This window comes from Branchiostoma lanceolatum, chromosome 8, assembly GCF_035083965.1.
Source record: "Branchiostoma lanceolatum isolate klBraLanc5 chromosome 8, klBraLanc5.hap2, whole genome shotgun sequence".
Lineage (NCBI taxonomy): Eukaryota > Metazoa > Chordata > Leptocardii > Amphioxiformes > Branchiostomatidae > Branchiostoma > Branchiostoma lanceolatum.
This window is the reverse complement of record NC_089729.1, coordinates 16716670-16742975: the sequence shown is the minus strand read 5'-3', so window position 1 is coordinate 16742975 and position 26306 is coordinate 16716670. Positions and strand designations below refer to the sequence as shown.

At 39.3% G+C, this 26306-nt stretch overlaps 1 protein-coding gene across 8 annotated transcripts; it reads left to right on the top strand.

Annotated features, from left to right (window-relative positions):
• Window positions 1-275: 275 nt before the first annotated feature.
• LOC136439834 (SUN domain-containing protein 2-like) lies at window positions 276-26291 on the top strand. Of its 8 annotated transcripts, none has more exons than XM_066435458.1 (24): window positions 276-946; window positions 4163-4240; window positions 5036-5761; window positions 7036-7083; window positions 12357-12434; window positions 13560-13718; window positions 14119-14315; window positions 14946-14975; window positions 15408-15542; window positions 15725-15766; window positions 16326-16419; window positions 16978-17093; window positions 17823-17941; window positions 19009-19156; window positions 19406-19450; window positions 20299-20513; window positions 20648-20691; window positions 21166-21325; window positions 22344-22559; window positions 23026-23110; window positions 23430-23545; window positions 23713-23880; window positions 24062-24154; window positions 24428-26291. In XM_066435458.1, the coding sequence occupies exons 1-24, from the start codon at window positions 504-506 to the stop codon at window positions 24548-24550; spliced, it is 3678 nt and encodes a 1225-aa protein (XP_066291555.1). In that variant the 5' UTR covers window positions 276-503; the 3' UTR covers window positions 24551-26291. The 8 variants fall into 8 exon arrangements, with proteins under 8 accessions (XP_066291555.1, XP_066291553.1, XP_066291559.1 ...); XM_066435456.1 differs by having other exon boundaries at window positions 17823-17974; XM_066435462.1 differs by lacking the exon at window positions 7036-7083 and having other exon boundaries at window positions 277-946; window positions 17823-17974.
• Window positions 26292-26306: the final 15 nt, after the last annotated feature.

The following is a 26306-nucleotide window of genomic DNA, read 5'->3' as shown; positions in this document are numbered from 1 at the left end:
TATAAATAATTCAGACAGTCATTGTCCTTCCTTATGTGTTATGCAATGAATTTAGATAAGGACATACATAGGACATTTTTTGCAATGCGTTCAGGCTACTTTAATCAGACAAGTGTCAAATATTATGTCTTCTGGCATCAAGGACAAGCATTACAGTTCCTGTGTTTACATGTGTTGGGTTTGTCACATGGTCTCTCCCAGGTGGGTGTGGCTTGATCGTTTGATTGACAGCTGGGTGAAACTGAGGCTGCCTGTGCCATGTCCTATTTTGCATGCAAATGACAGCCAGCCCCCATGCCTGAGGCAGTCCTGGGTTTGTTTGTCTGGTGGCGTCCCTTCTGGTGACCCCCATTGTGCAGACAGCTCTGTTCTGTCACGCTGCACAAGCGTCACTCCTCTCTTTAATTTCTCCTTACCTTCCTGTAAAGAGAGTGTATCAGACATTGTGTGGAGTACTATAGTGCAGTGTTTGCTGTCGGATTAGACACTTTCCCTTTCAAATCATGGCAAGTGAAAGTGCTGTGGAGCCACCGGGCAGGTCGAAGACTCGGAGTGGAGTCATCTACTCACCGCAGTTTCGTCGTACTGGGCAGAGAACCAGCCAGGGCAGCAGTGGCTATGGATCCACCTCTTCTTCCAAGAACACTTCCCTCAACACCAGCTATGAGAACGAGCAAAATGCGAAGAATACAAGCTCATCCTACGAGGCCAGTTTCACACAAAGTTCTTCTGGAGGAGTTGTAGTAGTAGGAAATGTCAGTCGCAGTGGTTCCAACAGGAGCACCAGAAGTGGTGGTTCAGGATCCAGGAAGAGTGCTGCCAGTTCTGGTTCGGGCCACATGAGTCTTCAGGGTGGGAGGGCGGCATCCAAGGAGAGTGTGTCTGTTGTCAAAACGTCCACAACAGTCATCACCACTTCTACTATGACCTCCGAATCTCAGAACTGGTAAGACTGAATCCTTAGGATTGTGATATTGTGGATCTACATTTATGTAAGTTATGTGTACAGTATTTACATTTTGCAGCATACTCAGAATTTGCTGTTCCCTTTCGAATTTCCTGGGCTTCCACAAATGTCCCCTGCCTGGTTAGGACATCCACAAGCCATGCAGGCCTTCTGTGGTTGTCTGGTTTGCATTACAGCCAAACTTCTGACCTCTCTTCTTAATACTATCACGATATTGGTAACATGTGATGCAGTAAACTGAAGGCACTTACAACCCCCCCACCAAGTGCTATTTGTATAGCATTGTTTATCCAATCAATGTCTATCATTTGGTACAACAGATGTGTCGAAAACTAGCTGGTGTCCACCACTCTGTATGATATGGTAAACCGAATTTGCCCTGGGGTGTCATCAGCCATTTAAACACTAGGAACTTCATTTGAACCAGTTGTAGGATCACTTCTGTGTCATTTTCGTACTGTCACCTCAAGTGCTCAGTGTACAAAACCATCTAGAGGTCAGCCATGGTGAAGGTCTTTCCTTGAATAACTGACATATGTCAGCAATGTCATCATGTCTAAAAGTGGCAAAACCTCTAGGGTCTGACAGGTTATGGTAGTAACACATAATGTATTAAATCAAGATTATGTAGTGACGTCCATGGCCAAGTGGTTAGTAACATGTATGGACTTGCCATGAGTTGCACCATAGTAATATGCAAAGTCTGAGACAGGGTTTTTTGTTGAGATTTTTCAGGTAAGTTGTCAAACCAGTTTGTGTACTAGGAGGTAAGATAGTCTGTAGCGTCCCCCCTCACATTACAGTCCCAGAAGGCATACAGGTAATGACATGCCCATTTATACAGGTGCCACAACAATATGCCCTCCTCAGGGAAGCTGCAATTAGATAATGGTGATAAGTGAAGAGATAAGTGAAGAAAAAAGATAAGTGAAGAGGCAGCACAAGTCTGCCTTTTCTCCACTGTTATTAGGTCACTAGTAGAGTCCATTCCAAGTCACTGCAAGGGTTGTCATTGTCATAATTTAGAAATATGTTCAATTCATTGTAATTATTTGTGTAAGAGATTTGATACTTTTGAAATATTTTGAATGTGATTTCAACTTTAGAAATATTTCTAATTGAATTCAAACTAATTCATATTTTTACAATATTCAATCTTTTGTAAAAATATTATTGTCAGTCAAGTTTTTAAAAATGATAACAAATATTATTATAAAACCCTCTTTCTTTAGGCTTGTGGTGACTTGGAATGGACTCTAGTAGTACAAAGGAAATAGCCTGAGATGCAACCAAGATTAGCTCTAGTCCCGCCCTAAAGAACCCATTTCTTCTCTATTGTGAATGGAGTAAGAAATGCATGTAAAAGTTCAAATTATGACCTTTGATTTAACGGCCACAAACTAAAATCAAAAGTAATCTATGTGCAGATCTAGAGATTTATCCAGGTATGCTAGGTCAAATGTTTTGCTCTAGAAAAGAGCTGGTATTTTTACACAGTTGTTCTAGCTTGAACCTTATGCAGTTCTTTAGATGGCAAAAGTAATGTTTTTTGATGTTGAATTTTATCTCTTGTTTATCTGGCCCACCATGTTTTAAAACTGGAGGGAAAATCGTTGGCATCCTGTCTACAAATTCCTGGCGTGTGTATCATAGTGTCAAAGGTTAACAACTGTAGAAGGCCAACCCACACAGCCTGACACACCCTTCCCCCTACCAAACACTGCACATGTCTTACAGCTGCACCCATAAGTCACCCAGTTGTCAGGGCATGTCCACTTGTCAGTCCCTAAACATCTCAAGGGGCTGCTTACAAACCTCTTGGGATTCCTTCACATAATTTCTTCTACATAAAAATTCTATTAATAAGATCTATTAGAATCTAGATCATTTCAGGCCTGTAAGATTTGTTTCACATATTTTCCCAGACTACTTTTTCATTGCTTGTGAACTCCTTGAGAGCAAACCAATAAAAGTAAACAAACAATGTTTTCTAGGTATGGCAATGTAGGATTTACTGATAATGTTACATGGTGTATTTTGACAATGTTTAGAAACAAAACAAACAGCTGGAATTGCTCTTACAAGAACATTGGATGCTGGGTACCTTCCACAATATTTACATGCACAAGGTTGGATGTAATGTATAGCTTCGTTTGTATTCAAATTGAAAATGGTTCACTGGACAGGTTTATTTTAGGTCCTTAGGTCTTACTTTGAAAGGGTGACCTTGACTGCTAGTATGGAAGTCATGAGCACTTTCCCTAATTAATTATTCATTACCCTTCGGCTTGATGCAGGAGAGCTACCTTATATCAATGCAACTATAAACTGTAGCAACACAACTGTGAACAACTATGTAAATGATAAAAAGCTAGAAGCCTAGTTGCAACAGCTGTTGTACCTGCTAATTTGAACAAACATTGTCATTGTTGCTTGATGAAGTATCAAAAAGTAAAGTTGTCCAGTTTGAAATAATAGCTTCAAAGCAGTATGTTACTAAGTCCTAACTGCAGCTGGAATGTGGAAGAAATTAGCTAGGATCGAACTATGGCCCCCATGTCCTTTAGATACAGGTAATTCAATCAGGCATGTGTACATGGTGAATTGGCTGGCAAAGCCTGTCCTTTGCATCCATCATTTGTGGAGAAGAAAAGTAACAAAGGAAAGCCCTTCTAACTGTGAACTGATGAAAGATAATACCAACCATGCCTGCATGTCCCATTAGAGTGTCTGTCATCCACATGGTGATTTGTATACATGGAGAACATGTAGAGGTATGCACCATGAATACACACAGTTAAATTTTGTCAGCCCCCATCTTTGTTGTATCTCATGGCAGCTTATGTGGTATTCGTTGAGGAATGCTTCAAGGATCGACTTACAAGAATATAATGTACATTTTGTATAGATAATAATCAAAACTAACTCCAATATGTATCAAAACATACAATTTTTTGGACATTATACATATATAACTAAACACCCGCATCCTTCTTTTTTCACTGGATGTTTTTATATTTGCTGATTCTTTCTACAACAGAGTAATTTCCTTGGAAACCATACATTTTTCCTAACTTGGAGACCTGTCTGAATAAGAGCAGAAACATTTTAGCTGTACACCAGTTTGACCATTAACCTGAAAAAATATATGCGATCATTCAGAAGTTTGATATCGTTCTTTGATATGTCCACCAGGCAATCCAAGTCCGAAACAACTGCAGTTGCTGGCAGCTCTGGAATTGTCAACGGATTTTCTAGCAGTGCAATAGAAAGGTATGTCACATGTACCTTTTCCTTAAGGTGTTTCCTTATTCCATACTGGAATCGATTGGTATGCTTTGGCATTTCTTACAGAATTAGGTCATGTTGATTTGATTATATGGATGACATCCGTATGCATCAAGTTTCGTCCGTTTCTAACATATAACCAAGTCGCTATCTATTTCGTTGTTTTTGTTGTTTCAACATTTTTGGCCATTCTGTAAATTGTAAAAACCAGCTGCAAAATGAGAAAATACATGCTGTGAATTGCAAAAAAAATATTTCGGAACATGGATATTAATGTCGTAGAATATTAAAGTCAAAGAACTTTTGATAGAACAAAAATGAAGAACTAAGTATATTTCAGTATACCATACTTAGTGTGTTTTGTTCTTCCTTCCTGCATGACCTCATAATGAAGGTAACTTTTTCGCCAAACATTTTCTTTACTCGCATGCGTATCAGTTTTGGGGTCATCGGTGGATGTTATCCATATAAATCATAATCAAATCAACATGGCCTTATGAAGTGAATCAACAACTGACTGTATATTGCAGGTGTCTGACTTGAATTTCTGTGACAGTTCTGATCTGTTGTTTTGTTCCATTGTTAACATATTCACCTTGCTATAGAACGTTTGGTGCATTCTGCACCTAACAGTCTTATGTCTACAGGGTGTTCAAACTTTGGCAGTAAATCAAGAATGTTCATTGATTTGTGTTCAGTGAGCCATGTACTCAGTGATCATTAAAATGCCTTTGTTTGAGATATTGATAAAAGGTAATGTTTGCATTTCTTTGTGTCTAGCTCTGCAAGCCAGGCCACTGTCGGCGATACTTTAACCAGTGCCGCACTCTCTACAAGGAGCGGAAGTGGTCGCAGTAGCGGTAGCAACCGGAGTGGTAGAAGTAGTGCACTGTTGGTGGGTGGCACAGTTTCTTCTGCTCTTACAAGTGGTACTTCAAGTTCAACCCAGTTCGTGGTTACCGACACAACACAGTCTGAGAGTTCAACAAGGGAAGGCTCCACGTCCTACACACAAGGTTCTGGCAGCCGTAGCTCCGCTGCGTCCTCGGTTCGTGGATCTAGCGGCCGGAGAAGCGTCGTTCAGAGCGGAAGTCGCGGATCTTCCTCATCGGAGAGAGTTGGATTAACAGGTGTTACCTCTGAAACGGCCCTCACCCAATCAGCCACCACCTTGTATAGCGGCGGCTCAGGTTTAATACAAGGAGGAAGTGGACGGAGCTCCGGATTGCTCGTGGTCGGTAGCTCTGGTTCTCGGTCTTCTCAAAAACGTGGCTCTTCTCGAGGATCATCATCGTCCAGACAGCTCACGTCCACAGAAAACGTCATCACTCACACATCAACATCCTCCCAGCACGCTACCACCAAAGGTCTTGGACTCACAGGTGGCATCTTAGCGTCGACGCCCAAGAAAGCTGCTGCTCCCTCCAGTTTTGTTACCAAGGAAACCACAGTAACCACGGCAACTGTCGGCAAGGAGGAAGGTGGCCACACTTCTGTGGAACAGAGGTATGTACTGGGAGATGGGGAATGTTGACTTTGTGTGGGTGTGTTTTTTTTTTTGTTCAGGGTAGGCGTCACCTGTTGACAGAGCTCCAGGACCTGTATTGGCCCACAATATTTGGTTTCAACTTTCAAGCAAAGGTCATGTCAAGTTTAAATGGACCATAACATGTCACTGCTGCTGAAAAGGCTCCCAGTTTAAGTGTTTGTTGAAGGGTGTCGGTGCCCTTTGCATCATTAATTTGTGCAGAACAAAGTTCCAAAGAGAATGTCTCTGCCCAGACTGATGAAAACTTGCTACAAAACGTGCCTATGCTGAGTATGCAGATCAGTTATTAGGAACAACTTCAGCTGAATAGTTGAGTACCATTCAACACCACATTGAATCATTATTTGACGTATTTATTGACAGATTTGAGACAGACTGTGGATCTTTGTTATCAAAAATGAAAAGATCACTGTTAAATTCATTGACATTTGCACAGAACTCAGTTTCCCAATTCCAGGAGCTGGAACAGTGCATTTCATTACTTTTTTATGAGCCTATCTTTTCAGTTTTGTATGTGTATACGTATAATCTTAGTTTAAGTCGTTAACTAAGAAATGACAATGTATGTATCATATTTTTATTAAGGTACCTATCTCTGCAGTAGACCATACCTATTGGAATGGAAGAATGTGAAATATCCTACTTCTTGGCATGGCCCAAATGTTAAATCAAGTCTGAAATTTCTTTCTACAAAGTGATGAAAGTGATTGATTGATTGATTGATGAAGTAAGGGGCCTGACATCCGACCATCTCCTAAGCGTCTGTCCTCTAGCAGTATCCAATAGTGTTATACTCATTAATATTCATTGTGACCCCAGTACTGAGCCGTGATTGGCTGCTGGGCTGCTCTCCCCCACAGCTGGCCCCATCAGAATATTTGGCGTGCCCCTGGCAGACGGGGATTTGCTAGAGGCAACGCACACAATAAGCACGTGTTATTTAAATCCCCCCCCCCCCCCATGTCATTTATGGTGTGCTATACGATCAGAAACACAGTCTATATGTGCTGTGGGTGTGTTACGTTGTAGCGGTCACCTGGTGTTCCATCCTCCATCTGACTGCCACACATGTAAAGCCATATGGGAGGATGCAGAAGGGATGTACAGTATAATGGACCCCTCGGTGTGTGACAATTTGGGGTATTGGAAAATGTAGCTGTAACTGACTGCCTGCCAAAATGGATTTCTCTTTCCTGCATGTTTATTCCCCACCCGTCTATGACGCATGTAGCCGATCACGAGAAGACTACCAGGACACAGGATACACCTATTCTGAGAGGTAAGCTCTTCTCTAGAATGCCCTCTCGATATGGTGTACCTGCGTCCAACCTCCTGCAACATAACGTCCTCCCCTCAGAGCCCATCCTCCCTCTCCCCCAGATCTCAGTGCCAAAGTTATTACTTCACTCTCTGACCTTCATTGTTATATTTAGTTTTCATCGGATAATCTTGGTAAATTTAATTCTTCATCCATCTGAACTTTATTTATACCTAATAGATATCTTGACCATTTTTTAAGATTTTATTTTACCTGTCCTTTCTCCCAAATTGCCCAATGTTGTTGTGTTTGCCTTTTATTACTTGATAAATACCGTGTTATGGTATGATCACTTACATGTATAATGACTTCTTGCTAATAATACAGTAATAGTTGTGCAGTGTTTTTTTTTTAACTGACAGTGTGATTGCTAACTGTACAAAGCAATTTTGGTATCCGAAAAAGAAATATGTGTGACCTGTCTAAGAGATTTGTCTAATTTTCCTTTGTTGTAGAGTGTTGACATAAAAGACCGATTTATAATTTCAAGGCAGCTGGTTTTGTCAGTGTGTATTCAGTATTCAGTTTATTTGAAATCAACTTGCATGTGAATGCAAAACCTGAATGGGGTGAGTGTTTATCATCACTGACCCCCACACAATGACCTCTGCAGTTACTGAATTTGAATGCCACAAGGGATGGTGGAGGCTGCCATATTACATGTACCTCCATCTGTCTGATGGTACAAACTGTTCCTCTTTTGGCATCTGTCGATTTATATTTCTCTCCATATGGACAACATGGATACTACTACTAGACTTGATTTGGGTTGTATGTAACTGCACATAGATAAGTTGGTCATTGTTTCTTTCTAACTGGGAAATAGATACAGTACTAGTATTACTAGTACTAGTAAGAATTTTAAGAGACATCTGGAAATTATAGTCTTACTAAAGGCATTTCATGATCATGACCAGATGGATATCTGTATCCCTGTCCATCATATTCATAATCACAATTTTCCTTTTTATCCTTCAGTAAAGTGCAATGTTGAGCTGGTTGCTCCAATAGTTTCAGGTTCTCCTATCATAATTTTATCTAAGAAATTAAAAAATTAGGAGATGTTAATCATATGTTTTGACAGTTGATGGTAATTGAAAAGATGCATTTAAGATAAACATTGGCTGAAGCTCAAAGGTGATGTCTGTTTCTAGAAATGACCTACTTAGACATAATCAGTTTCCTCTGTTGAAGGATCTGGAAGGTTGGCTGTACTCCAAAGGCCATGTACATGTACATGGTAGAAAGGGTGTGGCTGTTCAAATTCAACAGCATGATGGTTGCTGCTATATTTGCAGAACCTTCAAACAGTAGCTGGTAATACAATGTAGGTCATGTGTACATACTTATATCTATTTTGGAGAAAGCGTGTACACATGGCCGTGAAGTTGTTAAACATTGGAATATACTGCGATATACTTAAAACATTACTGTCACATTATGTTGAAGTATAGAAGAAATTCACAGCTTAGAGGTTTCTTGATGCAGTAGATAAAATCAAAAAGGTGTATGTAAAAAAGGATATAAGCAACTACATGTAGGTATATGGTAGCTCTAAGATATTCCAAACCTGTTCTAAAATGTGAAAGCTCTTATTAGGTGAAACAGGTCTTCGAATACCATACAAAAGGTTCTCTGGTGGTGATGACAGTTTACGATCCTAAGAATGATTTGCTGCTTACTTTATGTGGCAAGGCTGTAAAGATGGTAGCCCATGCAGGTGTCTATGTTTACTTTGGATTTATAGCATGCTCTTGTGGCCAGCTTATGTCTATAGCAAGTCACGTCTGTGTGGTAGAGGTTTCAGACCTTACCCAAGTGATGACATATACCACAGGGGTAGATAGTAAAATGTACTGTCCCAGAATGATGACAACATTCCCAACATATCAACAGGTTGACCTGGGGGGGCTGGCTATCACACTGGTACTTTCTCTGTTGTTAGGGCTTGTAATAATAATACAAAGAAAGAATGACATCTACATGTACAAACAAAATGTATCAAGATTCAAAAGTGTCAAGTTCATGTATGAAGTGTTATGGTAATTGTGTTTTAATGTTACAGTACAGTTAGTTTGCGACACCTTGTTTGAAGACATTGGACAAGAAAGTATGTAAATAGTATGTACAGTAGTAGAGTATGTACACTGTACATCTCTATGAGGCAAAGGACTTTGAGAATGGCCACTGGCATTTTGATGAGTATTCCAGAGATCTACAAGAGGCTTGTTCATGTATCTGAAAATAGAACTGGTCCACTCCAAATATGGGATATACATCGGACCTGTTTTGAACTTAAACTTCCTAAATGTATACGTAAATAAATCTTTCTCCGACATTCCTATTTCCATAATTTAGATGATTTTGAAGAAACTGGTTTTCTTAACTTTTGAAACAGTATACTACGAACAAATTGGTTGCCCTCTGTTACTGTACAAATACCCCATTCCAATCAACCACAATTCTCAGTATATCAATGAAGCCTGTCATCTTGTGGGAGACAAAAACCACTATGATTGGGTGCCACTTGTGCAGTGTCATGGCCACACGTGTTTTGGCTTTCCATGCCAGTTGTCAAACTAGATTAGGAATATGAATTTCCTACACAATATATGACCATGACAATGAACTTTATTGCATATTCATGCCCAACATGGGCTAAATGCATTAGGTAACATGAAGTAAAAGAAAAGGAACATTGTGCTATATTCCATCTAAATTTACAGAGTCTCTTCTCTCTTCTTGAAGCATTTGTACACAATTTCAATCATATTGTAGTTTCTAGAAGACATGATACATGTGAATAACTGGTTATCTGTAAGATGCGCATATTTCTTGTCTAATTGTATGGAACTTACAAGGGGTCTGCGCATGTCTGAGTATAGTGAGCATTCTAAAATAAAATGTATTTCATCTTCTATACAATCATTGTTACAGAATGTACACATTCTGTCATTTGGTGGAGTCTGGTTGTACCTACCAACTTCAATTTGCAACTTGGATGATTCGCTGAAACTTACATGTAGATCCCTACAGAATCCTCACACAATGTACATGTAGGTAGTAGTGAAGTTTGTTCTGTTCTATGTTTTCTGTGCATTGTGTTGTTTAGGTCAACTTGCTTTTTGTCCGTTCTGTTATGATATTAGGATGAAAAACATAGATGTTGTCTTTTACCACAATTGTTGATATTTCCAAGGAGGTTTTATATAGAAGGAGAGCGGACGAGCTAGCGCCCCGCTGGGTCCTTTTGTTTCACCCCGCTGCGACCCATTGTGTATAGCTGGCGCGGCGCCGTCTTTGAACCGATGCGTGAATCGCGGTTTTCATTCAAAGGAGCTTCGGCATGACGTCACACGTGCCGAGCTTGAGCCGACCGGCAGCCGAGATGCCTCGGGTTTCCGACGATTTCCTTATTTGGAACACCTGGTAGGGTTCGGCTGACGTCATCATTCGATCGAGGACAAAATGGCGGTCATCTGGATACTTGAATTTTTGCCGTGCGACAAACTAGGGCGAGTTTTTGGTCATTTTTGTTGACAAGTCTCTGTTTTTTAGCGTCAGAAATATAGATTCATACCTATATTTCATGTTGCCACAAAAAATTTGTATCGTTTCTCTTTGGTAAGTTTCTGTTTTTTCTGAGTAGCTGAAGGGGTCCTCGTTCCAAATTTGTAGTTTTGGTCAACGGAACCTGGGTAGATTTTCCGGCACCTGGGAGTGACTTTTTGTATGATTTTCGTGCCCGTTCGTGCATGGAGGTCCTTGGTTCGTATCCATGGATTCTTCGGTCATGTTTTGGACAGCTATGTGTTTCCTTAGGAGACTTTTAGGCCGATTTATTTCGGCTCCCGATTGACATGTTTACAGAAGAAGGTATATGCGAGCCCACCCTGGGATCCAGACTGTTTATCGGCCTTTTAGCTGGTTTCTTTAGCCGGTTCCTTCCCCCCAATCCCTTCGGCAACCGAAAACTCCAAGCCCGCCGATGCCGTCGTCGGGGGAGTTCTAGCCGGAGCGTTGATTAAGACCGGGCGGACTGACTGTTCCCGGCCGCCGCAAGGAAATCGCTAGCGACCCGGTACTAGCTATAGTCTGGGCTCCATGGTAATGCGAGCCAAGTCAAGCTAAGTTTGTAATTTCTCCTCAGTCGGCATATATACAAAATGAAAAATACTGTTCTCTACGACTTGTGTTTTTCAAGCCATCCGGCAGTTTTGTATATATTCTCACAGACTTCGCAATCATATGTACCGCGGCTGTCGGCGGCAGCGTTGGTTGCCGCAGTGCTTTGATTCTCGCCGTTAGAGAGATCATTTTCCACGTTGTATTCTTGTAACCCAAATGTTTCAAAGTCCTGATCAAAAGTCACTGAAAAAAATATCAAAGTTGTTCCACAGTTGAAAACAAAGCAAATTCGCCAAGCGTTCGGCCTGGGGTGTATGCATATTGGGTAATTCGCACCTTGACGCGACATTGACTTTTCACACCCGTTATCACGGATAGTACAATAGAGACTTTGCCCGTCCGCTCTCCTTCTATATAAAACCTCCTTGATATTTCCAAGTTGGGAATGAAGGAAGGAAGGTTTGCTATGATATCCTGACTCCAGCTTTTGGTAGTTTGTATATAGAAGTTATCAGTGTAAAGGAATATTCTTGACAAAGTATTTCTGTATAGGAAAGGGTCTTTGAAAGGAACCATACTTCTTCCATGACCAATCATTGATCAAGAAAGTAGTGTGTATTCAGCTAATGTTTATCGTGCTAAAAGGACTCTATTTAGCACAGCAGAAGTCTATTGAGGTCGTTCTCAAAGAGGTGTGAAGTTGTAAATAAGGTTGTTGACCCTACCCCTGTAGTGTTTGTTGTCCCAGGGGGTTAATTTACTCTTTAACCTCCTTCATTTACAAAGGGCAGTCAAGGAGAAAACACATACACCTTTACTCATATGTACTCTTACAGTGTTAACGTCTAGTCAACATTGGTTTTGAAAAGTGATATGCTAGCTTAAAAGTTTTGATTTGCATGTTAAAAGAAAGTCATTTGGATGTGTTTTTACATCTCGGACAAGTTTTGTTGGGGAAAAAGTAGCTATAGCCTGTATAGGTTAAAGTATAACTTTAGCCATGTAAGTGAAGATATGCTGTTGAAAATAAGCTGAAGAAGAGATACCTAGATATAGCGTGGTTAGAATAACCTAGATTGAAATGTTGCATCCTTTTTTCTCCCCAGCGCAAATTTATCTGTGGGTGATAATGGCGAGTATGTTGAGGTATATGAGAAGACCGGTATCGTCAGGCGTGTGCTGGGGTATGATAATGTCATACGTTTTAGGGTTTCTCTGGGTTTAAGGTTATGATTATGAAGGGGACAAGGAAATGCATGTCAGTACTATACTGTATACAGTATAGGTATGTCTTTACTCTTGTGGTGCTTATTCAATGGGATCTCAGGGTCATCTGTTCCAAAGCATGTTTTAAATTTATTACAATATTATAAGCCAACAAATAGCTTAGGGCTCTCGAAAAACATGATATTTAGTATACATATATGTTTCCCATTTGTAGCATTCTTGAAGAAAACACAGCATGTACGTCTAACTTCTAAGCCATACAGTCTATCTGTACTTTTCAGCCTTTTGTAGTACATATAGGTCTTCTTGCCTTCAAGATCTTTTGATTAGTAGTCAAGTATTATACCCAAAGGTTTCATTTTATGATAAATTCTGGTGACAATTCTCCTCTATGATAAACCTCTGCAGTTGTTTCTGGACATCTTTTGTATAAAGAATAATTATGATATATGTCTGTAGACGGAAGTCTGATTGCTCGTATAGGTGGAGGCTTTATAACTTGATAAACTCTGGCTACGCTGTACTTTATACTATATCAACATCTTTGGCTTCTATTTGATTTGGATACCAATGCTTACTAACACTTGTAACAGAATTCGGTGTTTCTTCTGTTTACCAAAGCTTGACTTACTTTATGATAACTTGAATGGAATAAGCAGTGTTGATACCTTTGGCATACATTTATATGATGCTTCTACAAAACATTGTATAACATATAACATTATGTAAACATATAACTAATAGGCAGCAATTCCTTACGTTGAATTGATCTTATTTCAACAAATATTACTGACTGTCATACAAAAGTAACTTAAAAGGATCTTTTGTCTTATGGTATGACATTTAAGACAATATGTACTGAATATACCAAAATATTGGCAGAATAAAGGGAGCCTGATGTTTAAGGTGGAAAGCTCATTGAGCACAGGTAAGTCTGCAACACATCACTTGGAAGTATGTATATGTAGTTGGAACTAACTAAAACAAAAGGATTTCAAAGAGACTCAGTCTGATAAAGCAAATTATATTCCAATCCAAGTTCACCAGTGCTAAAGAAATAATAACATTGTTTTCTTTGTCAGTGGGAGCTACCGTTTCCCCATCTACGTTCTGCGGAAGGTGCGATCACTGCTGGGGTGGCAGGAGAGACAAGAGGTCGCAGAGGTACAGGACCTGGACATCCTCAAGGAGGCTTATGACACTCCTAAGATGATGAGAAGAGGACTAAGGGGCAGCTCAAAGTAAGAGAAAAGCCAACAACCTAATCTATGTCTTTTCTTTATGGAATTTGGTTACATACAGATCTAGAGTGGTAGACAACTGTCACAAGTCACAAATTATTGAAATACAGGTAGACAAAGCAACAAATGAGTAGTGTGTGAGAGGATCAAAGAACATCTAGAAACTGTGTGAATGCTTTACTTGCAAACTTATGCGTGGCTAATAGCAAGGGAACACACTAATACTGTAATATAAGAAAATAAAGATGTCTAATTTATATACCTATCTGATATTTTTACATACTTCTCGGGAGGGGGGGGATTTGACTTCTTCTTTGGAGAAAGTGCACTGTAGAGTCTAAGTCTACAGAGTCTGTGGAGGATACCACAAAGGAATCATATCCGTTCACTCTGCACTCAGGTCTAAGTTTGATGACTCCATCATTGAAGACAGCGTTACGGGGGATTCCTACAGCTACTCGGAAAGCAAGACTAAAGAGTCCCGCAGTACCAACAGGGCCAGGAAGAGGCACACCAGCAAGGACGTCATGGCTGGGTCCATCTACGGCACAACTGAGAAGTCAATGGCTTCGGAGAAGACTCTCTCCAAACTATATGGTAAGTTGTGACCTCCAGTCTTGGTATGTACAGTGAATTTATCAGTGGAGATAAACATTTAGTGTTGTATAGAATATGTTTTGTATTTGTGTGGTGAATAACACCAGAATTTGCTGCCTGGTGTATTGTATTGTGTTGTTGCAATTAAAGTAAAGTCAAAGAGATAAGCATTTGAACTTGTATTACAAGTTGAAGTAGGCTTCTTCTTATGCAACTTTAAAATAACTGGTAAATATTGGAGGAAAATGATTACACAGTTAGTTAAAAGTTAAAATCCTCCCACACCATTATTGATGTATAGGGCGGTTCCCATCTCCGTTTCATAGCCCTGGGCCACACTGTGGTGCAATCACTGTAGCAGGGGGCTAGTCCACTGGCAGTGAAGTGTGTTTAACTTCCATACTGTTTCAGAAGTATGTAGCAAACTTATAATTTTTTTCTGATGGAGAATCATATTATTATCATTATGCAGAATGACTCGACTGGAAATTGTAATGTGTCTGTGTTTCAGTATAAGAATCAAAGTGTATTTACCAAATATTTCTTGTTTCCTTTCAAATGTCCATCAGTCTAATGTGCAAGCCATTGTTTTTGAGAGTTAAAACATTTTTGGAATCACCCTTTGTACAGGACTAGATGAAGATGAGGAAGGTTCCTCTGGTGAGCAATTCTGTCAGTTAGTTAGTTACAAAGTTGACCCAACATTGTGTTTCTTTGTTCTATATTAACTTGTTTTCTTTAGGTTATTCTTTTCTGAATAAACTAACTCTCAGATGGTTATCATTTTTTTATCACAGAAGACACACTGTCAGGCCTGGAAATATTGTTGGGGATCACTCACAAAAACCTTTCTTGGCCTTTTCCTTAGTGTTTTGTTCATATTTTGTGTCGGTTTATGAACTCTGTTCATATTAATATGGTGCAAGATATTTTTTATCATTCATAACATGTTGACCATGTTCCACAACTGCACAAAAAGCTGGTTTTCTTATGGCATGAACTTATCTGCTTACGATAATCAGTTAAGAAGATGAAGGCTTCTACAGTTTGACAGATACCATATTTGCCTATCCCTTTATTGTCTGTCTGCAGAGTCGGATTCTGTCACCCAGGACAGGCTATCCTACGAGTCTGATGGGGAGTATGGAGACTACTCTGACTCAGCCTACAGTGCTAGCGAAGCAGCTGGTGGACTTACCATATGGCAGATGATAACAATGCCTTTCAGTATGTATTCACTGTATTGTTGCCTTTTGTTTAGAATTATTGAACAGTTCAATGTGCTCCACAGAACGTATAATGCAAATTTAGTAGTCTTGAATATTAAGATTTGGTACTTATCAACAATGTTTGAAAATATGGGTATTTTTGATGAAGAGTTTGTTTGATGTTTTGTCTCTACTTTTTAGGAGTGTCTGTTGGAAAGTTAAAGTCTCAGTCTAAACAGAAAGGTACAAAAATGTGATGATAAGTAAGCAAGCAGGCATAGGTGATCTGTTTCTCTGTGTAGACTATAGGGCTGCATATTTTGTGGGATGCAAAACTCTATGCAGTAGATGTAGCTTGGGAGGCAGTGCTTAAGGGACGCAGGGTTTTGAGGCTAGTCGTCAATTTAATGGCCACGAGCCTAGGAAGATGCTGTAAAAATCTTCAATGGTGTATGATGTATCCAATAGGCTAGGTAATCATCTTAAGGATGGCAACTACAAAATTTTGTCTGTGTGGCCTTACCTAAGGTATAGTGGTCTGCTCTTGTAGGTGAGTCTTATGTTTAGGGCTGGGGGCAAGTTCTGCTCTTCTAAGGTGGCTGTTTTGTTGCTTGTTTTAACAACAGTTTTAAGGGATCAGTACAAAGCTGTTCTGCTGTGTGTATATAATGTAACAATGTCTAAGAGACTATTGTATATTGGCATACACAATAGTGTATCTTATCATTTTCTTTGAGATTGAATTAAACAAGGCCAAGCCATTGAGAAGCTAACCCATGTTCTTCATGTGTCTGTCCCGCAGTTGGCCTGTTCTGGTGGCTGTGGTGGCTGGTGGGAACACCTGTCTACTGGTTCGTCACCACTGTCATGATGCTGGATGCCTGGATACTCTCCAGGTGGGTTCACAACTGTCTTAACTTGGTTCCTTAAAATGTTTTTAAAAGAAACCAAATGAGCAAGTTAGTCCACAGTGTAGTCTTTTTGCATCATTACTTTTATAGTAATTCAGGGTTCGAAATACTTTTTTGGGGTTACTTGCAAAATTGCAAGTTGGCAAAAATTTTACTTGCAATTTGAAAATTTAAGTTGCAATGTTAGCTTATTAACAGAAGACTAAACACTTTACATGTAATCTATTCAAAATTTAGTGTATTTTAATTTTATGGGATGATAGTGTGTGTGTGTGTGTGTGTAATGAGAGTAGCTTGTTCCCAGGCATTCATGGAATACAAAATTGTATTCTTGACTTGCAAAATTGCAAGTTCATATCAATTTTACTTACAAATCTAGAAAATCAATTGCAAATTGCAAGTTACTCAATTGTATTTCGAACCCTGGTAATTGTAATAATCGAAGGGATGGGTTCTGTAACAGAGATAAAGATTCTGGAAGGCTTCCATCATGTGCATCCTCCTGAAAATACTAACAATGTCATGTCTGTTTTATCCTACCAGAGTAACCATCCTGAAGAACGCCATCATGAACAGGAAGGGAGCAGTGTTTGTTGGTGTAGGAGCTTTCCCCTTCAGACTCCTGTTACTGCCACTGTTACTGCTACTGCTGCTGCTGGGTCAGTCTTCTTTATAACTTATTGACTTAAGTTTGTAATACACATTATACCAGCATCAGTTTTGTTCCTTAAGGAGGATAAGTTGGTAGTTTAAAAAGTGTATGGAAATACTGTAAATCTTCAAACTTATGCGGTGGTTTTATTTTTGCAAATTTCGCGGTGACCTATCCACTACAAATTGATGTCTCTCTTGTATGACTTCTTTACTTCAGAATTGTTTCAACTGAGAATTTAAAACACAGCAAAAAATCTCATTTTCTCTCATAACATAAAATAAAACCAGTGCAAAAGTATATGTATTTACAGTAGATAAAGAAATAGAAGTAATCAGATTGTGTAAAAGGTTTAGTCCAGGAATTGTTTTTAGGATCCATATTAATCGTCAGATAGGACAGGACTTTAAAGATGCTACATCAAGATACTTATTGTTTATTGTTAAAAGACTTCCATTAGTGAAGTATAAGCAAGTGAACTTCCTTATTCTTCCTGGAGTCATCACACATAACATACACATTACATTAGAACTTGTGAAATACACATCATATTACATAATATATACATATTTACATACATCAATTTTAATTTGCTACCACTTCTGTATAGACCTGTTTGTGTCCGTTTTCAGTCTGTCTTTGATGAGTGTTTTAAATAAGGATGGTACAGATGATCTGATGTGATGTGGAAGAGTAACTCGGAATAAAATGATGATGTTGTAATGGTTTTCCCCAGGTCTGTACTATCTGTGGCCCCTGAGTTTCCTGACAGGGATTGTCAGTTCTGTGGCGTCCGCCCCTGGAGCCCTGCTGGCCTGGCTGCCCTGGTCATCTTCAACAGGAGCCGGTGCACCCGTACGTGGGCTACACATGACTATGCATGAAAAGGTGCATGATGAAGCATGACATGCATGTTAGCTATGCTAAAATAAACCTGACTCTACTTTAGTATTGAGACATAGCTATCCTATATGTAACTGTTATGCGGATAACAGTATGTGTTTGTGGCAGGGCTCGAAATAGTGGGTGCATGTGCACCTGTGTGCACCCAAAATTGGAGATGTGCACCTAATTTTTGACTGTGGGTGCACCAGTGCACCTAGATATTTTTGTAGGCTATAGATTAAAGGCACTATTGTACACTAGGTATACAGAATATTATTGAAATGTAAGTATCAGAAATATGAATATAACCTTTTGTTGTACTTTATTTGATGTATTACTTGTTTGAAATTTTAAGGTTAGCTATAGAACTACAGATTGAAGTTCTTAAGAGCGTTAAACTTTGTAATTATGTTTTGCTGACATTCAACTTTATTCTATGTGGTGCACCCAAAATTCTTTCTGTGCACCTAATTTTTTGGGTTGGGTGCACCAGTGCACCTATTTCCAAAAATGAATTTCGAGCCCTGGTTTGTGGTAATGCCACACCAAATCATTTCCTTGATTCAATGACATTTTAAACAAATTTAGTAAGCGATGAAGACGAAAACAGATCCTAGTCCTCTGCATGATTTCGTCTTCATCGCTTACTAAATTTGTTTCCTCAGTGTGACCCTAGTGGGAGGAAGCTTTACTACATGTATAGTCATTCCCTGAAACTGTGTGTGCCAAGGTACAATCCTCAAGCTCTGTTTCCAAGTTGGACTTAAAATTTAGCATCATTTTTTTTAAATCCGGGAAACAACAAATCAGATTAATGTGGTCTAAAAGTACTTAACAGCATTGCTAAAAACATTTTATGTGAAATTTAGGTATTGCAGTTAAAACAAGAGTTTTGTTTGTTTAGATACAAGTGGGATATATTTAGCTTATAAATAAGTTCCTTTGTTTTAGATAGTTGCATAAAGGAGAAGAAGATAGTTATATCTACATGTTTAGTCATTATGCCCTTTTTTAGAATCTTGACTTCTTCTCTTCAGGTGCTGAATGACTTCAGGGCGGAACAGATCCGCTCGGAGATGCGGACAGAGATCCAGAGGCTGAGTGCAACTGTCGCTGACGTGGTGAAGAAATGGGAGCAGTCTTCCCAGCCCAGCATCCCAGAGCCAGCAGTTGGCACACAACAAAGTAGGTATATCAACAATATGGCTAGGGAGGGGGACAAATGAAAATCATTGATATCAAATTTAGTTTCAAACAATGAAAGTCCCCTTTTTTCTGATATATATGTATGTTGTGTTGGGTTATCCAAAGTTTACTTAAAGTGTCACAACTGTCAAGAATTTTACCATGGATTGATGATATTTTTTTCCAAAAAATTCAAACTTGAATAGACCTTACCATGCTGATTGAGATGTTACAATCCTTGTGTCGCAGCTGGAGGAGATACCATTGAAGCAGAAGGAGTTTTTAATGCAAAAAGTAAGCTTTTTTTCTAATGAGGTGAAACTGTACAATTCTGACCTTATGCTTGGAGAAAGGTTCAGACAATGCAAGTTGGGCCCTCCTTAGTTACGTAATGTTCCCTGTGCTGGTTGATTTCTATTATTACTCCAAATAAGATCTTTATTTTCAGTGTTCCGTTTGGTGTGGGACACTTTTTATAGTACTATAAATGCCTTGCAGCCTTTTACAAAGTGGTACAATTATTTGAAATAAATCTTTCAAATCCACCCACAGCTGAAGCTTCAGAGGCTAGACGTGTTGACAATCTTTTGCAAAGTAAATAGCTGTCATGATATATTTGGGTGGTAAGGCCGATATAGTTGGAAACAATGTTGACGGTTCTCATAATGTGTATTATGTCCTTCTGTACAGGTTGTATAGTAAGACCATACCAGCAAATTTTGTAAAACTTTTTACAAATTGAAGAACTGTGTCTCGGACACATTTGATACAGATGAATGCCTTGTTTGTTCATAAAGCAAGCAATGTTGTTGAAGTGGTCTTAACACTATTGCTGGCTTTGCAGGTGTAAGGTTGTGGTATAACAAGTTCTTTTCTTCAGACAGCATGCAGGGAGTGGTAGACTGGAATCCAGTGTTGTTAGCTTTAGTCCACTTCCATTCAGGGACCTCTGGAAGTGGACTAAAGCTAACAAGACTGGATTCCAGGCTAGGGTGTGGTGCTTCAGACTTTTGCAGCAGATGGACAACTGTTGCTTTTGCAGCCTTGTGTTTTCTGCAGGTCCTTTAAAGGTTGCAAGCAGATGTACAGTACATGTCCATGGTGCCCTTTAAAAATTTTCCTCATTATGGATTTTATCACAGGTGCGTCAGAAGCAGCACTGGCTGGAGGGATGAATAAAGACGAGATCATCGCTCTTATCACGGCGATCGTGAAGGAAAACATGGAGGGCCTCCGTAAGGACGTGTCTGTCCAGGACCAGGCCATCCTAGCAGACTTGGACAAGTTACGCACCGAACGAGAGAACCAGCTGGCCATGCTGGAGATCAAGATGCAGACAATCAACACCCACTCAGAGGTTAGACTTAGAGCTCTTAGATATGACCAGTTGTGAAGAAAACAATTTAGCTCAGGAATTGTAGATGCTTTTTTTTTGCATGTTTTCTGATGGTATTCACATTCTTTCTGATGGTATTCACATTTTCTCTCCAGGACCTGACCAAACAACTTGTGGAGGCTAAGCAGAAAATCAATGTGTGAGTTGAAATGTTCCTTGTTGCTTCTCTATATAATGTATCCCAGCAAGAAGACCTTGCAAGAACTGAAACGTCAGAATTAAGATATGACCAGCGGACCCTTTCTATGCTTAAAAAGCATTGCTAAACAACAATTCAATATGTACAACATTCCTTGTACAAATGTTTCCAAAGATATTATCAGAATCACTAATTTTTTGCATAATTCAGAATGGATCAGCATTCCATTGATTAACTCTATCTTATGGTCAGAAAGTGTCTCTACCATACTCATGGCATGAGTAGAGGTGACCCTTAAGTCACTAGAATTGCTTTTGTGTGATTCTTGATTTTACAACACAAAGGGTTACAAAAATGTGTTCTTTGTCTTTAAACATTGCTGAGCATTCTGACTTTGTAATCGCCTCTAGTGTAAAGTTGGTGTAAAAACTTCTGAAGTCTAAGGTGTGGTAACGAAGGTTCCTGTCCCCTCAGTGAGACCAGTGGTGGAGTGGGCACGTCCTCAGACATGTTAGACCACATCCATCGTCTGGAGAGTGAGCTGGCCTCCCTGAAGATGGAGCTGGGGCGGGTACAACAGCAGTCTGACCTGTACCACCAGGAGCTCAAGAAATACAGCATGAACATCTCACTGGTAACTACCACTTCTCTTCTCAACCTTATTGCTTTGTCCTAATTTAGTATTTCACTGATTCAGAATGCCTTTCCCTTTAAAGGCATCCAGAGCATTTATGAGGATTAAAACTTGAATAGAAAAACTCCAATTTCTAGTCATTTGTACACATACACAGTTTCAACAACACTATACCATTATATATCGACATTAAAGGACCAAAGGTACGATGTCGATGTGTGGTAAGAACTGATAGAAAATTCAAGCCCTAATAGACTGATCCTGACTGTGCATCACAATTAGCGGTTCGACCAATGAGAGAGTGACTGCATGTTCATCAATATTTGCATTTCTATGTTTTAATTTTGCATTTCTACGCTTTGACGGAGTTGGGCAGGGCCATGGTATCGGTCTATTTACACTAGGCGCGTGAAACTAAAAGATCACCATGTAGCTTATTTTTGTGCCGCCTTTGAGCACTTTTGATAAGAAATCCGCACGCAAATGTGGTTAACAGTGGCGTTAAATGTCAATTTCATTACATTACAAGATTACATAACTAGAATATTTCCAGTTTTCAACCCACATAAAATGCTCTGGGTGCCTTTAAAGTTTAGTAATTTTGTTCCACTATTATCAGTGCTTATAATGTGATTTCAGACAAGTATGCAGTGTAGATTACTACAGTTTGTGTGTTGTAATTTACTTACATTACTTATTTCACAGTAGAAGGGGAAAGAAGATTTTTGCTGTGTTTTAATTTCTCGGTTTGAAACAATAGATACGGTAGTAACAGAAATACAATGAAAAGGCATATTTGTAGTGTCACGAATTCGCACCAAAACTATGACATAAAACCACCGCAAACATTTCAAGATTTAGGGTACACTGGAATAGTGAAGTTTGATTGTGAATTCGATTTACAGTTTTCTTATCAAAAATTTCCTCATCAACATGTAACTATTTGTTCAACAATCCTGGTATGATCATGACCTTGAAAGTAATGATTTTGTTCTCTGTCCTACCTGCTGTCACACAGATTGAGCAGCAGCTGTCCATCACTGTCCAGCAGGCTCTCCAGGAGGACTCGTCTGCACTGGTCAGCTGGCTCAAGTCACGCTTTGTGGGTCAGTCGGACTTTGACAGCAAGGTGAGCGACATCGTGTCCAGGGTGACGGAGAACGTCTCCCAGAAACTGAAGGTGGAGACCAGCGTGAGCCGCACCAGCGCAGGGGAGGTGGCAGTGGACGAAGAGGTAATTCGTTTATTACTCTGTGAGAATTGAGGTATTGCTTTTGGTCTGTGTGTTTGTTTGTTTGTTTGTTTTGGTGTGTGTCTAAGTTTGTTCCCGCTGGCACGGTGTCCGAGTAGTTTGTTCCCTGGCTGAGTTGTAACCGGACACTGGCAGGATGTGAAGGTTGAGCTGGCCTGCTTCCAAATTTCTTAGGCAGGCTGCCAGGAAGTGACCGTTAACAGATGGTCAAAAATCAGAAACCTGAGCATGCCATGTGCCCGAGAGTGTAGCATGTAATGTCTGAAATGGACATGGTTCTGTTATGATTTGTCAAGAAACTATTTGATTTCTTGTTTTATTATTTTACAATAATGCATGAACTTAGCCACTGAGGAAAAGGTCAGCTGTTGTGTTTTTAGACATATCTTCAACTTCTCATATGTATTTTGCAAAATTTCTTCACTTCTTCCATGTTTTATTCTTCCAGAGGATCAGAGCCATTGTAAACAAGCACATTGGTATCTATGATGCTGACAAGACAGGAATGGTGGACCATGCCCTGGAATCTGCAGGTGAGAAAACTGACAGTGATCTTGCACCAGTCTAGCTCAATGAACTCAATGCAGTTTTTATATGTTATTGGTTAGGCAGACTAATGTCTCTTCATAGCCAAGGGCTGAATTGAGAGGAGCTTGTCACTGGACTATGCACGCTACAATAGTCTGGCATAATACTAAGGTTTGATCTCTGTATTTTCACCAAGTTTATGTTTGTTAGAACCTTTGTTTATTCATGAGAAGCTCAAATCGGCATGCAGGCCGCTTTTCATTGAGTTCATGAGAGAAGAAGTAAGGGCCAGATATTTGATGTTTCATGATTTTCCCATACTAGGTGGCAGTGTCCTGTCACTACGGTGTACTGAGACCTACGAGTCCAAGTCCGCCCAGCTCAGCATTCTGGGAATCCCTCTCTGGTACAAGACCAACTCTCCAAGAACTGTCATACAGGTCAGTATATATACGTAGCACGTTTGTCCATAGCAAACAATGGTCAAGTAGTTCTGGATCACGAGTTTCAAATCCTACTCTACTGATTTGTATTCAGACTTTTGTTGATTGCAATGTCTGGTTCTCTTTATTGATTGATTTATCAAAGTTGGTCATCTTTTCTCCAGCCTGATGTCCATCCAGGCAACTGCTGGGCATTCCGAGGCAGCGAGGGTTACATGGTCATTCAGCTGTCCGGAGTGGTCAGGCCAACGTCCTTCTCACTAGAGCACATCCCCAAGTCACTGTCTCCCACCGGTCAAATTGACAGTGCACCAAAGGACTTCACTGTCTACGTGAGTTTAGAACTTTTTGAAAATCTATTTGTGTCATTGATAATTGTCATCAACCAAAACATATCCATTGTCCATGAACTATTTAGAAAGTGAGCTGACTTTGACAGCTACTGCTAAAAGGTAGAGTCATCTAGTTTGTTGCTGATTGGATATTAAACAGCTTGTCCAAATCGTTGTCCAGGGCTTGGAGGATGAAACTCAGGCTGAGGGAGACCTGCTGGGAAACTACACATATGATGACAACGCGGGTGCTCTGCAGTACTTTCCTGTACAGGTAGGGGGACTTCATTCTAATTGTTTTATTTGCATTACTGGATATCAATTATCGTAGAAAGATGCTGAAATTTGATCGATTGGTGCTGCAAACTTTAGAAAAACTCAGATTAAGACAATGTTCTTGTTAAATTTTTAAGATAGGGTACTGTTATATCATTTTCTTAAAAAGCTGACCTGTCTTTAAAGTATCAAATGATTTTAAAGAGCACTTGGTTGATGTCACTGTAAGATTTGAACCAGGTACTGATGCAACATCCTTGCACACCTGTAGGTCACTGATGTCAAGTCATACCCGATAGTGGAGCTGCGCATCCTCAGTAACCATGGCAACCCAGACTACACCTGTATCTACAGGTTCAGAGTTCATGGCATACTACAGAAGGAGGGTCACTAAAGGCCAAGTCTTGCCACAACAGAGTTGAGGAACCCATAGTTCTCCAGTTTGTCGACACAACTTGGAATAGGAAGTAGTCTCAGTGAAAGCAGTCTTCAATAGCAAAAACAGTCTCTTTGCAGATTCTATGTACATTTTCGATAGCTGGGGATGCAAATGTGACAAAAGATTACTTGCTCCATTACATGAGGGGAGAATGAAAACTTTTGTGAACTCTGTGTAGTATTTATAAAAAAATACATCGGAGATCTCTGAAATTACTTGTATGTTTTGAACAAAGAGGGTTTAAGAGTATAACTTTGTTCTGATTCTTGGTTTAAATCACACATAACAAAATGGGAAAATGCAGTACTATTTTTGGAATTGAAGTGTATTTTGGGTGTTTTAAATTTGCTTCTTTTTTGGTGCAATCAAATGTATTTTGGGAGTTATTTATATTTTGTATTTGAGGGGAAAATATAATGATGTCATGAGAAAGTCTTTCATTTGATGTTTGGGGATACAGTTAATTACCCAATTACTAAATGGGAAAATAACTCCTTTTACATGTTAATATGATGATACATGTGTCTATTGTTTGTAACTTTTACTGATTTCAGAAAGCATGGTAAGATGCATTACTGCATATTTTGTATTTAGATGAAATACATTCTATGACAGCTCAACAAAACTATAATCCATCAAGTCAAAAGTCAGTCATTCCTCAACCAAATCACCACTTTATGTGACATTCTCTTTGGATTGGAAAGAAGAAACCAATCTGTTTTGACTCAGGTTCTCGTCCGCTAGTATCACCTGTTCACTCATATCTTTGTCTATTTTTACCATCTTTTTATCACCACATTTTGTGTGGCTGGAAACTTACTACTATTTATTTGTAAGAAAGGAGCAGACAGAATCTTCCATCGTAAGTGCCTTTAGTCCAAATCATATGTTGACTGATGCTTTCATAGGAAATAAGTCATGATGAAAATGATCCAAAGATGTATTTTGCCCACCTTTGTGTGACTATCATAAAGAGGAACATGAAAAATGGAGAACTAAGCACCACAGTTAAGTATAATGATTGCTCTGAACAGTGGAAATATCCACTAACATGTGGCACAATTTTGTTATTCATCTCTTGAAGATCTAAGCTGTAACATCATTTATTACTTGCATGCAATATCTTGGCAATATCAATATATGTCACGTGTACAGAAAACATAAGCTATAAGCTAGCTGCTCTGGTTTGTTTTATTTGCTTTAGCTCATTGGGATCAAATAAGTCGTTTTTAAAATCCAACTATCACCTCAGAAAAATCTTTTTCAAGGAAATGAAAACGAGGTCCATTATTGTCAAGCATTGGCATCAGAATGCAACACTTTTAGAAGTCAATCTTATCTTGCAAGCTTGAACATGGAGAATTGTTTGTCTCGGTTGGATCATTCTTTTTGGGTAATGAATACATGTATCTATTAAAGAGTAGACAGACAGTGCAGCTAGAGATATATATATATGTGTATGACCCTGGGTGTCCTCTACAAAGATACTGCTTGGTTAATGGTGTTTATATGCATGCAGATGGTGGTTCAAAACCATTCATTTCAAGAGAAATGCTACCTTTATTTTTCTATGTATTCTATAAGTTTATGAAGGGTTGGTGTGCATGTCTTATGGGGGAAAGTAGACTGAAGTTATTATGATTTAAGATGTTTTTTTATTGTGGAATGAAAGGACAAATAAAATGATATAGTGGGACATCTTAGTTGTATG

What these genes read in the sequence shown, in the direction of transcription:
- LOC136439834 (XM_066435456.1), top strand. Translation starts at nt 504, where the DNA reads ATGGCAAGTGAAAGTGCTGTGGAGCCACCGGGCAGGTCGAAGACTCGG. An exon ending in GATGATAACAATGCCTTTCA is followed by an intron (nt 15,543 to 15,724) that starts GTATGTATTCAC and finishes TCTACTTTTTAG; the next exon opens with GAGTGTCTGTTGGAAAGTTA. An exon ending in CCATGCCCTGGAATCTGCAG is followed by an intron (nt 23,111 to 23,429) that starts GTGAGAAAACTG and finishes TTCCCATACTAG; the next exon opens with GTGGCAGTGTCCTGTCACTA.